At 35.2% G+C, this 12,792-nt stretch overlaps 2 protein-coding genes across 2 annotated transcripts; one reads left to right on the top strand and one right to left on the bottom strand.

Annotated features, from left to right (window-relative positions):
- Window positions 1-1,030: 1,030 nt before the first annotated feature.
- TRIADDRAFT_56357 (uncharacterized protein) lies at window positions 1,031-5,683 on the top strand (the record flags this gene model as incomplete). Its single annotated transcript, XM_002112786.1, has 14 exons — window positions 1,031-1,088; window positions 1,839-1,943; window positions 2,471-2,623; window positions 3,062-3,138; window positions 3,208-3,289; window positions 3,407-3,525; window positions 3,610-3,687; window positions 3,778-3,924; window positions 4,047-4,112; window positions 4,279-4,353; window positions 4,545-4,595; window positions 4,702-4,794; window positions 4,886-5,051; window positions 5,121-5,683. 14 exons carry the CDS (start codon window positions 1,031-1,033, stop codon window positions 5,681-5,683), a joined length of 1,833 nt encoding a protein of 610 aa, XP_002112822.1.
- Window positions 5,684-6,293: 610 nt separating this feature from the next.
- TRIADDRAFT_25069 (uncharacterized protein) lies at window positions 6,294-7,873 on the bottom strand (the record flags this gene model as incomplete). Its single annotated transcript, XM_002112353.1, has 8 exons — window positions 6,294-6,437; window positions 6,562-6,663; window positions 6,790-6,870; window positions 6,940-7,056; window positions 7,215-7,253; window positions 7,347-7,463; window positions 7,538-7,632; window positions 7,771-7,873. Coding segments are annotated over 8 exons (798 nt in total), but the record flags the coding sequence as incomplete, so codon positions are not given.
- Window positions 7,874-12,792: the final 4,919 nt, after the last annotated feature.

The following is a 12,792-nucleotide window of genomic DNA, read 5'->3' as shown; positions in this document are numbered from 1 at the left end:
TATACGGTAAGGTTATTAATGCGACAAAGGATAAGGGCGAATAGAAATCCCAGCCGGTAAGAAATCTAGATGACACCGAGATCACAGAAAATGACCTGCTGTACTCTATCAAAATGATAGTGATCTACTGTACAGTGTACAGTGTACAGTACAGTAGAGTGCACAGTCAGTACAGTACAGTGATCAACGCTCATTGGCGTGAGTTCTTAGCACACACTACAGTACTATACAGTACAGTACTGTACTGTACTGTACTGTAGGTCTTCTTCTACTGTACAGTGTACAGTACTGTAATGCAGTACACAAATACTGTACAAATACTACAGTGGCCAGTAGTACTGTACAAATACTACTGTACAGTACACTGTACGGTGGCCGAGAATACTCTTCCTGCATCTTGCAATACTGTACGGTAGTTAATTTACTTACTACTGTACTGTTGTAAATAAAACGAGGACCGCGCTGTAGACAGTGGTGCACCGTGGAGGTGGTTTTGTGGAGTACTGTAGCGCCGCGCTGTGTAGGAAATTTGTGCACTGTGTATCTGGTCGCCGCGCTGTGGATGAGGTTTGTGTGCACTGTAGAGCAAGTACGGTGGCCCAGAAGGCTCAGTAAGCAAGTTTTTAATGTAACGTATTGGCCGTTCTCGTCCACCGTAATACAGTAGAGTAGCAGTAACTGTACAGTACTGTACAGTACAGTATAGTAAAATACGGTATAGCGTAGTACTGTACTGTACTGTACTGTACTGTACAGACTGCAAATTCTACAGTGTACTGTACTGTAGAGCTATTTCAGACTACAGTACTTTATACTGTACAGTAAAATACGGTATAGCGTAGTACTGTACTGTACTGTACTGTACTGTAGACTGCAAATTCTACAGTGTACTGTACTGTAGAGCTATTTCAGACTACAGTACTTTATACTGTACAGTATATCTCTGTTTGATACGGTACTGAGTACAGTATACTGTATTGTCCATGGTAGCAACTCCTCATTCTGTTCGAACTTCGAAGCTTGTTGACAAATGGCCGGAAATTTATTCAGACTTAGACCTGGCTTGGCTAGTCGCTGCATGAGTAGAGGTAAGAGGTATATGCAGTTTAAAGAAAATTACTACGATTTTGCTACTTCTACATGGTTATGTTGATAAAATAATGTCTGCTATTTGAGATTAATATTTCGTAAACGTATTGGAAACCAGTACATAACCGGTTTATGGATTAGATTTTAGATTATCATTTATTTTATAAGAATATATTAGATAGATTTAATTGCTTTGATATGCTTTGATCATGATTTGATAAGCAGTTCAGTAGAAACATTGGTACGAGTGTTACTCTTGACCATTAATTTCTCTCTTTAGTATTCCCTGATTGACTGTATGTACTGCAGAAGTGCTTTGCTCGGCTACAGCGATCGATCCCTACGATTGCATCAGCATTATTACGCTGATGTGCGTATATACTGCAGTATACTGTATAGTGTATATACGCTAATATATGCTATATACGTACGCTGTACAGTTTCATATAGTTAGATGGGATTTTGCGTGGCATTTACACCTTATTTGTTATTTACTATTAAAAGACGTGCATATTGTGAGATTACACTAGTAATTGCTTCACTTCCGTTGATACTTAAAATAGAATACGTATGTATAGTATGCTTCCTTCATAGGGCAGATTCAGTGTTACATGTTTGCAACTACAGTATACGCCTTATACAGTATATTAATTATATATAAAGTATTGCACAAAAAGGTAAGGTTAGCAAAGTGATTTTATGAATTACAAACGTGAATGCTAACTAGAATTAATTAATTTAACCTGCAGATTGGAGCAAATTATGGAGAGGAAATTGCAGCCAAGTTGAAAAACAGTCTAAGATTACAACCCACTACTCCATAATCCCACGAAACACAGATAAAAGATGGAAAGGTAATTATGAGTAACTACTTTTTACTGTAATGGCAATCGTAAATATATTGTACGTACTGGACTAAATTAAGCCAATTAAGATGGGTGAGGCGTAGAGTTCCTGTATCAATAAGCACTTAGAACTTTAGAGAGGTTCTACAATGCCAACTTTGGGATGAATTATGATATCACTTGTATTAAATTAAAACATTGATAAAATAATATCAAAAGCTACCAATCCTTTGCTAATATTTTGCTTGAATTCTGTATTGGCTCAATTACGTGAATTATTATTGCTAGGATAGTATACTTAGACGTAATCATTCAACTTTAGATACAACAATTTGTCATCATGTTACAGAATGCCAGGTAGGCGTTATGTTATTAGAACTATGTATATTGGTGTTCATTGGTAGTATTATGCATTCATCATACATATAACCCATCTTGTTGCACCTCGTGTTATTGCAGCGAATGTTACGTTTTACACATCTAGATGTAATAAAGTATGATTAATGACTGATTAATATCTCTGATGGTATGAGCAGAGATTGACATGGAGCGTGTTGCTGATGAAGCTGATGTTGTTATTGTCGGTGCTGGACCAGCTGGTCTAACTACGGCTATAAAACTGAAGCAGTTAGCTGATCAGAATGGAAAGGAATTAAGAGTATGCGTCGTTGAAAAAGCTTCAGAAATTGGTGCGTTAAATCAAAGTATAAAATTTAGAAATTTACAATTTTGTCCTACGGAGCAATTACTTGATCATATCTTTAATTGCTCTGTATCTAGCTACTCTATATGGCGAGAATATCCATTCTTAGCGGTGTAGGCTGTAAACTACAAATTATTATACATGCATAATACACAGTCTTTATTTCCAATTAAACTAGCGTACAGTATAACCCAGTAAGTGAGCAGTGTCTGTAAGTAGACTTTATTGATCCTGTTGTCTGTTTCATAAGCATTTTAATATTCTACCAATCTTCCGGGTTGTTAAAAATTCTGTAGTAAAAAATTAGAGTGCATATGATAGTTTTATTGTCAACAGCTCAAAATCACTTGAGATTGTAATACTGAAAGTACGAGATATAGCATAGGTGACTTAAAAGTAAGATCATACTAAATCTGGGTTTCAGGTGCACATACTTTATCGGGAGCTTGCTTAGAACCACGTGCTCTTGATGAATTATTCCCTGATTGGAAGCAGATGAATGTAAGTTGCAGTTACTGAAAGCTGATAGGTACGTAATATTACATCAACGTTTTGTTTTATAACACTTAGGCACCTTTGCACACACCTGTAAAGGAAGATCATTTCGCTTTTTTAACCAAGCAAGGTCGCTTCTCGATACCTGTTATCCCTGGTAATTGTCGCACTATCTACAAAGCATAGTTGTATACTTATCACTGATATCATTTTTAACTTAATGCTAATATAAATGAAAATGATGCACAATTTATGCTTATATGATCGATTTTAGGTACCCCAATCTATAATCACGGCAATTACATTGTCCGCTTAGGAAATTTCGTTCGATGGTTAGGAGAACAAGCTGAAGAACTAGGAGTTGAAATTTATCCAGGATATGCAGCTAGTGAGGTATGTGATACGGGTACATAAATTGGCTATGTTGCACGAGTTCAGACGTAAATTAATCTGAGTGATATGTTCTGCTTGCATAAGGTATTATATCATAGTGACGGCAGCGTTAAAGGGATTGCTACTAACGATGTAGGAATACAGAAAGATGGAGCACCCAAAGTAAAAAACTGGACCATGTCATTAAGTTCTATAGATACTATGCATTAATATAACGATTATAAATTGTTGTAATATTTACATCAATTTTAGCCCACGTTTGAACGGGGAATGGAACTACACGCAAAATTAACAGTATTTGCTGAAGGATGTCATGGTCACCTTGCTAAAATGCTTATGAAACAGTTCGACCTTCGTAGAGATTGTCAGCACCAAACTTATGGAATAGGTATAAAAGAGGTAAATCTCTACTGATAATTATAATCAACTATTATAGCTCAATTCACTGTACGGTATGAAAATAGAAGTAATGTAAAATACAGGATTTAAATAAATTTATTTAATGTGAACTTGTAATGTAGCTATGGGAAGTAAATCCAGAAAAATGGCGACCTGGCAGGATTGAGCATACATTTGGATGGCCGCTGGTAGGCATTGCATGAATTTTTTAATGGACGAATGATAATAATCTTTAAACTGCTTTATTAGTAGGCTATTTGTTTAAGTACGTGTGTAATTTGCGTAATTATACTGGATATACCTTTATGAAATTAGCGAGAATTAGTAAAACAGTTCTGATTATCCATATTGCAGGATCGATCTGTTTATGGTGGATCATTTTTATACCATTTAAATGAAGGTTCGCCTATGATTGCTGTTGGCTTTGTGGTATGCATTATGTATAATTAATAGTTTATTATCTCTGTAACGTGTATTTTTTTTATTTTACGTTGTAGTTTAGCTATTAAGTTGATCATCTATAACTTTTGGTCACGTAGCATGACTACATTATGATTTTGCATTCTTGATTATAATATTCTCGCGTGGTATTAATCAATTCCGTCTAACATAATATTTAGGTTGGTCTCGATTACAGTAATCCGTATCTAAGCCCTTTTCAGGAGTTTCAGGTAATGACAAAGACTGTTAATCGTGAATATAATATGTAAACACTGATTGAACAAATGATAGATAGAATGAGAGAGTTCATTTGAAATTTGTAACAATGTGCGGTAGAGATTTAAGCAACACCCAACTGTGAGACCCATATTTGAAGGTGGGAAACGTATTGCCTATGGAGCGCGTGCTTTAAATGAGGGTGGCGTACAGGTAAATTTAATTTTATGACGCTTCGTAATATAGTTAGCGAATTTTACCGCTGTACCTTTGGTAATTGTGACTATGGACTACTACGTTACAGTCAGTTCCAAAGTTAACGTTTCCAGGGGGCCTTTTAATTGGGTGCAGTTCTGGTTTCATGAATGTACCGAAGTTAAAAGGAACTCATACCGCTATGAAGAGTGGTATAATTGCTGCCGAATGTGCTTTTGATGCTATTGCCAACGATATGGCTTCTTCAGATACAGGTAACTCTATAAATACTTGGTGTATCTGTCTCAGATAAAATATCCAAGTTTAAACTCTCACTATTTTAGGGATTGAAATAGATTCATATGAAACACGCTTTAAAGAGAGTTGGGCTTGGAAGGAACTTTATGCAGTTCGTAATATTCGACCTTCATGCCATACATTTTTAGGAATGTATGGAGGAATCTTCGCAGGTGCTTTAAATTTTATTTCCAAGGGATATGAACCGTGGACACTGAAACATAAAACACCTGACCATGTATCATTAAAGCCAAGTAGCGAGTGCAAGAAAATTGAGTATCCTAAGCCAGATAATGAGGTCAGTTTCGATCTGCTTTCATCTGTTGCCTTAAGTGGAACGAATCATGAGCATGACCAACCAGCTCATTTAACGCTTCGAAATGATGACGTCCCCGTCAGTCATAACTTAACTATTTTCGATGGCCCTGAACAACGTTTCTGTCCTGCTGGTGTTTATGAATTTGTTCAAAATGAAGACGGAGGTAGCCGTTTACAAATTAATGCTCAGAATTGCGTTCATTGTAAAACCTGTGATATCAAAGATCCTAGTCAAAATATTAACTGGGTTGTGCCTGAAAATGGTGGCGGTCCAGCTTATAATGGCATGTGAAATGATCCGTTATCTTGTATTGGCAAAGATCATTGTATTACATATTTTCTTTATTAGATGCTTCTGAAAGTATTAATACGACTAAGGGCTGAATGTCTATTCATTGTCGTTATACGTAATATGACGGATTACATCTGCACCAGCTTGATTTAAGTCAAGGAAAATTTAAAATTGATTATGCTCTAGATTAAATACTAAAGGAATTTTAACCTTTTTATAGAGCTCTTGACATTTTTAATTATTTGAAAACAATAAAAAAATCTATTTGCTTGCTGAAAGTGTAGAAAGCATAATTTTATTGACATTACTGAAATTTTTTCTTAAGACAACGAAAAATATATATACACATTTCACTTAGAAATTGCAAGGTCACAATCATCACAAGTCGTGAGTGATGCTGAACTGTAAATACTGCTGAAAGCTAAAATGATTCTGATGAAAGCGCAGGTGCTAATTATATTATTAAACTATACATGATTGTAGTACTGTAGTGGTTAGTGCAATTTTGGATATCTGTCCTCTAGATGACCTTTTCGGAATAAGATTAAATATGTCACAACAACGACCTAAATACAAAACTTAGTATCTAATGCTATTGCGACACATTATGTTATCGTTCAATCTTCTGCGTCCAATCATACGGTTTCCACCATTTTGAAAACTCAATAACTCGTTTTTGCTGTTGACTAAAGTTCTCCTTCGGCGGTCGTCTCCATAAATATGGATCAACGTCTAGCATTCCACCAATAATCTCCTAATAGTAAAAGAATAGGGCGGATGAATACCTGCTTTCTATAATATTTACGCTACTAATTACTAATTCGATAAAACACTTCAGACATGAATTTAACATTGTCTATGATCAGTAGTTCGAGTACCTGCCCAAAGTAATAAGGAAATAAATCTTCATCTTCAATGACATGAGCAAAGCCTCCATTTAACTCAAATTCAACCGCAAAGTACGGAAATCCTTTAGGTATCTGTAGTATCATAGGTTTAAACGTAAGCCATGTACGGAGAAAACTGATATCATTGGTAAAGCAACTGATAGCATGTAAAATATATAGAAATTCAGTGATGAAGGAAATATTTTATCTATCACGTACTGAATGAGTCAATTTCGCTTCACTAAACGAAATCAGTTTCTTATTTTGAGACCATTCTGTATCTGATTCCTGGATAGCTTTCTGCAGTATTTAAGCAAATATGCTTATATAGTAGAGCCTGTGAATTAATGTTACTAACATTTTACGAACCTTAAAGTATATGGGACTCATATCGCCAATTTCTTGTGGAACTGGTAAGCACTGGATGCATAAATGACGGTGATGCCTTATGTTTATACATGTTTCAATAAATATTGCAGTCATCCCCTGGTGGTTAATACAAATTTATCAAGAGCAAATTGGAATAAGTCTACATGGCAATAAGTAAATTGAATTCTATACACTTATGAAGACTAAATATTAGTGAAGCAATTGCAGTTTTTTAAGACCTAACTTCAACATGTAAGATTGCTGCTAAGCAGTACCTTCTCAGCGAACATTTTCGTCAAACCTTTCCGATAAACCTATATTCGAAGAAAATATAACGGTAAATTCATACATATATTACATATATATGCAGGCTACTGCAGTAGAAATAATCTTAATAAGGAATTTACGTTTATTTCATGCAAAACATCTTCATCCAAGGCAGTTCTAGCTAATTCGTGAGCCATTGTAACAATAAAGCAGTGACCGTCCGTTAAAGGGCGATGACTAGGCAATGATAGGTAAACCTGAAACATTTTTAAAGTAATTTTCGGTTTATTCCGATTATGAACAAAAAAGCTCTCATAATGATAAGGGATACCTTGATGCCCAAAGCAATCAGTAAATGTTTCTCAAAGATACTACTATCTATACAAAACGGACATTTGGATTGCTTTTCCATTAGCTTGTGTTGCTCTAAGAAGGACAAATAATTCTAATTCTAATTTTGTTTAATGAATTTCTCGTATGTTCTAATTTTCTTCAATAGCAATACTATTTATAGCACCATATTTGAGCATAGTATATTTATTACATCAAATAGAATAATTTTACCAATTGTCGCTTTCCGTTTTTCACGTTCATATTTTTGTCCTGGGGTCAATTCACGTGCTAGACTGCTTTCAAACATATCGTCTAAAGTGAAATTTTCGGAATCGACAGACGCACGGCCCTAACGACGTAATGCATGCGAATATTATTCTGTAGTGGTGGAAAATTTTCTCAAGGACAAATTATTACAGAAAGCTTGAACTTTATGACGCTACCATTATTATTTTAGAGCGAAGGGGGAAAATTACCTTATTAGATAGGCGGGATAACACATTGTTGTAATCCAACGAGTTTCCTTCCTTCTCATGTTGAAACTAATTAACCATAAATATACCATATAATATTCGAAATTATTACAGGTATAATTTTACTATTCGAATACGCAAATTATCATGCATGCACTAACAAGAGCTTTAAGATCATGCTTATCATCATCGGCAAAGTATCGCTCACGATCACCAGCGAGAGAGTGTGTCTTGATCTGTATTAGACAATAGAAAGGTATCGTCAATGAGATTCAGGTAAGCCGTAAGTAATCTTATAAAACTTAAAACTATTTCCAACTCTAAGTAAAGTAGAAGTGTAGTACAGTGCAAGATACCATACGGTTTAAATGATTCTACTCAAGTACATTAGTGAAAAATATTTGGTATAATTTCGATAGAGACTACTAAAAAGAAAGAAAGAAACGGACAGAAAGCGGCCTTCAGAGTAAAATAATGTGGAGGCCTATCATTTTTCCGGCCATTCTACTACGTGGTACAAACGAGATCGTATACCATACTGCACAAAACCAACCCAATAGCTAATTTGGGTGTCAATTACAGACAGTAAAGTGTACCGTTGTAGATATACGATGCAGTTAAAATGATCAGCCAAATAACCGGCCTTCACATTTTTTATATAGTGAACAACCGCTTTCCCTCCTCTCTTTCTTTTTCTTAATAGTCCCTAGCAGTCTCTGGTTTAACATCTAATACCAATTTCTAAGTAGGTGCACGCAAATAGAACTTTAAAATAGTCAACTAATTATACATTAGTAGAACCTTCTTTCGACGATGATCGAGCTTGCCATAGTTTGGGTTATTTGGATTTTTTAGAGGAATTTCCATCCCAGAAGCGTTTTTCCGACTAAGATAAATGACATTCTCCTTGGATGTACTCTCAGCAGTTTTATCTGCGTTGTTGCCGGACTTAGGTTTAGTAACTACTAGTCGCATCTGATGGTCATCTTTGGCAAGCCTTGCAGTCTCCAATTGATGCTTCAATTTATTTGCAAGTTCCTGAAATTAAATGTAGCACACTAAAAATAACTATAATTTCAATCATTTGTAGAGACCTTAATGTATAATCTAACCATGTCTCCCATCAACTCTGCTCTAAAAATCTTAGAGCTAATCACATTAAGATCGTCAGTAGTTGCAATTTTTACGGTTGATTTTTCTTCTGCTTCATCATATGAACTGCAGCATTCACTGTCGGAAGAACTCGGTTCATCCGTTATCGATTCTTGCTTATCGACATGGTTTAAAGTATCAGTAAACTCAAGCCTACTCAGATCTTCTGCAGATTCTTTAGAATGCAAGGTATTTTCGCTCTCGTTGGTGTATTCTGTATGTCCTTGCTTCATCCAGCCATGCCTCTTAGATGTCATCTGTTGCGGGAGTGACGCGGGAGAAGTTCCAGGACGAGAAAATTTTTTTGCAGTCTTAGAATTATTCTTCTCAGCCACGGATGTAGCAGAAGTATCTTCCTTTTGAAGTTTGGCAAGCTTCCAGCGATCCTTTGCTAATTGTAGACGATCAGCGACTACATTGTCCTTCTTAACGCTACTAGATTCTGGACGGTTACGGGAAAAATTTGGTATCTCCTAATCGACAAAAGCTACATCATTATTTTTATATTCTTCTTTTCTTAAAGTCTTAGCGACATGGAAAATAAGTACTGCTATTATGACTACAGTCATACAATTGTAAATTGAAGCTGTCAATAACCTTTACATTGTCCTCAGGTAGGCCGGTACCATTGTTTTTCCAGTACGGATTCAATTCCTTAGGATGCTGACCAGGCTAAATGGTTACAAACTTTATTAGTGCGTGATAGATACTACGAGCGAAACAAAATACGAAAGAAAAGACATTATAATAACTTAAGGTCTAATTGTTTACCAGATCAGATTGTGCAGTCTCCTTTTTATCTTCTTTGATAGGTTTAAGTATATCTCGTTCTTTAGACCTTTGACTTATGTCATCAAATAGGTGCGAATGAAGCATCCAATCGTCTCTCTAAGAAAAATAAAAGGAGAACAAATTAATCTTTTGTACAAAGTACTAGTTTAATTAACAAGCGTTGGCAAGTGGATGTAAGCCAATTAAAATGTGATGACTGTCATTACCGCTGAAAAGTTCATACTTTTTGGTATATTAATGGTATTATGTTCTATAGTAATTTTTAATGTAAAACATGATGTAACTAATATACTGTACTATTACCAATGAAATAATCTTAGCAAATTTATAACTATTACGAACTAATCATTGGATCACAATGTTACGAGAACTCACTTTGGCTAGGCCTCCAGACTGCTGCTGACTGTCAGTCACTGATTGGCCTTTGTTGTCATCAACTAGCTTCTCCACCCATTGACTATCACTATCCTCGTTAGATTCTTCATCCTACATGAAAAATGATAAAATAATCAATCAATGTAGGATATCCTAAAGTTTCACGCTACAAGTTTATGCTGCATTCTGATTAACACCCAAGTTTCTACAAATTCATCATATAATACAGAGACTACTATTTTTAGTAGTCACTGACAGTTCCATAATCTTAGCACTCGTAGCAGGTAGTAACGCTTGATTACATACAGAATCTGGGATTTGCTTCATTGATCTTTCATGATGTGCTTTACGTTTAGACTAAAACAATGTAATGGACTTTTAGAATAATATAATTTCTAGAAATATTGTAGTAATCGGGAAAAGCATTAAAGAACCTTTTTATGTTTCGATTTCTTGCTTTTCTTACTCTTCTTTTTCTTCCTTTCATTTATATCCTAATAGATTGGGGTAAATCATCCAATCATAGATATTGTATTAGTACGTCCTACTCTATCATTGTCTGTGAGACAGTCTAATATGATCTAGTTTTAGAGAAAATCTTTGTTTACTATATAAAAGTATTGACAGGAAGCGCTAATGTATGAATTGCAAAGAATCAGTCCATCGACATCGTAACAATTGCAAAAGTAGAGACACAGCTACAAGAGTTGCTTAATCACAAAAATTGCTAAAATCCTATGTCCTATTTTCTTCTGCATTGAACCCTAATGATGCCAAAATGGATATAGTTAGTATTTATTACGTACGCACCCCTGAGTCATCTTTTATTCTCTTATCGATGGATGGCAGTATCCATACATCGTCACCACGTTGCCGTTTTCGTTCTTCAATTTGCTGTTTTCTAAAAAAGTCCCTTTTTGCCTATCATGCCATCAAGAAAGTGCAATCTAGTCATCTCAATTATTTTCTAATTAGATTACAGGCGAACATAAGAAATTATAATTAATGATAATGATGGTATTTGTACCTCATAAGAAATTATAAACAACGACATCATGTTCTATTTAGTCTTTGAAGTAATGTACTAATCTTGCATTCCTATTTTCGAACTGATAACATCATCTAGCCCTGTTGCAAAATGATTAGGCAGATCTTGTACAGTACATGTACGTACGAGTGCATTATAATCATTCATTCTCATGCATGAACGATGTGAGGTGCAATATACGTTTACTGTATAGGTGGATATCTGTGATGTGTATGTTATACAACATTTAAACTAATCTGCAACAGTTAATTAATATGCATACAATCAATCTCAAGACCTTAGAATTTTAACCATAGTTAGGATCAAACTATTTCATCTATTAACTGAGTTAACTCGTATTACATCAAGAATTTGCCATGCAGAAGTAGACAAATCCATGACATGAACACTTGTGTGTTCATAGACTATGCAATAAAATGCAAAATAAGGCAAAAGGTAATACAATTGTAATGTAACAACGCGAAACTATATGATTCTAGTGTACAAGAAATTCGTTCACTGAACAATCTCGTATCAGCCTACCTCCTTTATCATAACTACACTAGCTGTAGCTTAGCAAAACAGAGATTGTAATATACAGTATTTTGCGAAGTCTTTGCTATTTGACGTCCAAGTTTACAGGAAACTGTAGGAAGAAGACCACTGAAATATCGAGCTTACATTGAATAATAACGTACTTCATCACACTGCACATCATAGTTCCTTGCAATATTTGGTGAAATTATGATGACGGACAGATAGTATGGCATTATAGTCTACAGTACTGCTTACTGTACCTTCTCTAAAATTTGTTGACGAGCAGCTCGCACTTGCTGTCGGTCGCTTTCAATCTTATTTCCAGATATAAATTCCATGTCTTCGCCGTTTTAGCCAATGAATCAATGGTAATACTGCATGGTATTTAATTTAATTACAGTAGTAAATCAAGTACTTCGCTTTCAGTAGAGCTGACAAGGAAGAATCATGTTTATAAAGATATTTATGAATGTAAATTTGCATACATACTGTACAATGTCCTGTACATCCGAGATGCAACTTTGCAGTATTGAAAAGACCGCAGATACTTTACTTTAACAGTACTACTGTACACTGTACACTGTGCAGTACAGTACTGTATAGCGTACTACAGTACTGTACTACTGTTTACTGTGCTCTACCAATGGGCAGTACATACTGTATATTGTACAGTACATTGTACTGTACGGTACGTGAGATGCACGTACAGTACAGTACTGTATAGTGTACTGTACAGTGTGCAGTACATAAAGTAGGTTAAGTAAAGTACTGAAGTGACGAAGAATTTCCAATTTCGTAGAAGCTTGTGGAAAAGGTACAGTACTGTATATCATATACAGTACTGTACAGTACGGATTCGTGTAAATTTAACTCTTTCTCCATCGACTGATATGAAAT

This window comes from Trichoplax adhaerens, genomic scaffold (genome assembly GCF_000150275.1).
Source record: "Trichoplax adhaerens TRIADscaffold_5 genomic scaffold, whole genome shotgun sequence".
In the NCBI taxonomy this organism is placed as follows: domain Eukaryota; kingdom Metazoa; phylum Placozoa; class Uniplacotomia; order Trichoplacea; family Trichoplacidae; genus Trichoplax; species Trichoplax adhaerens.
The sequence above is the reverse complement of the archived record's forward strand: the minus strand, read 5'-3'. Positions and strand labels throughout refer to the sequence as shown.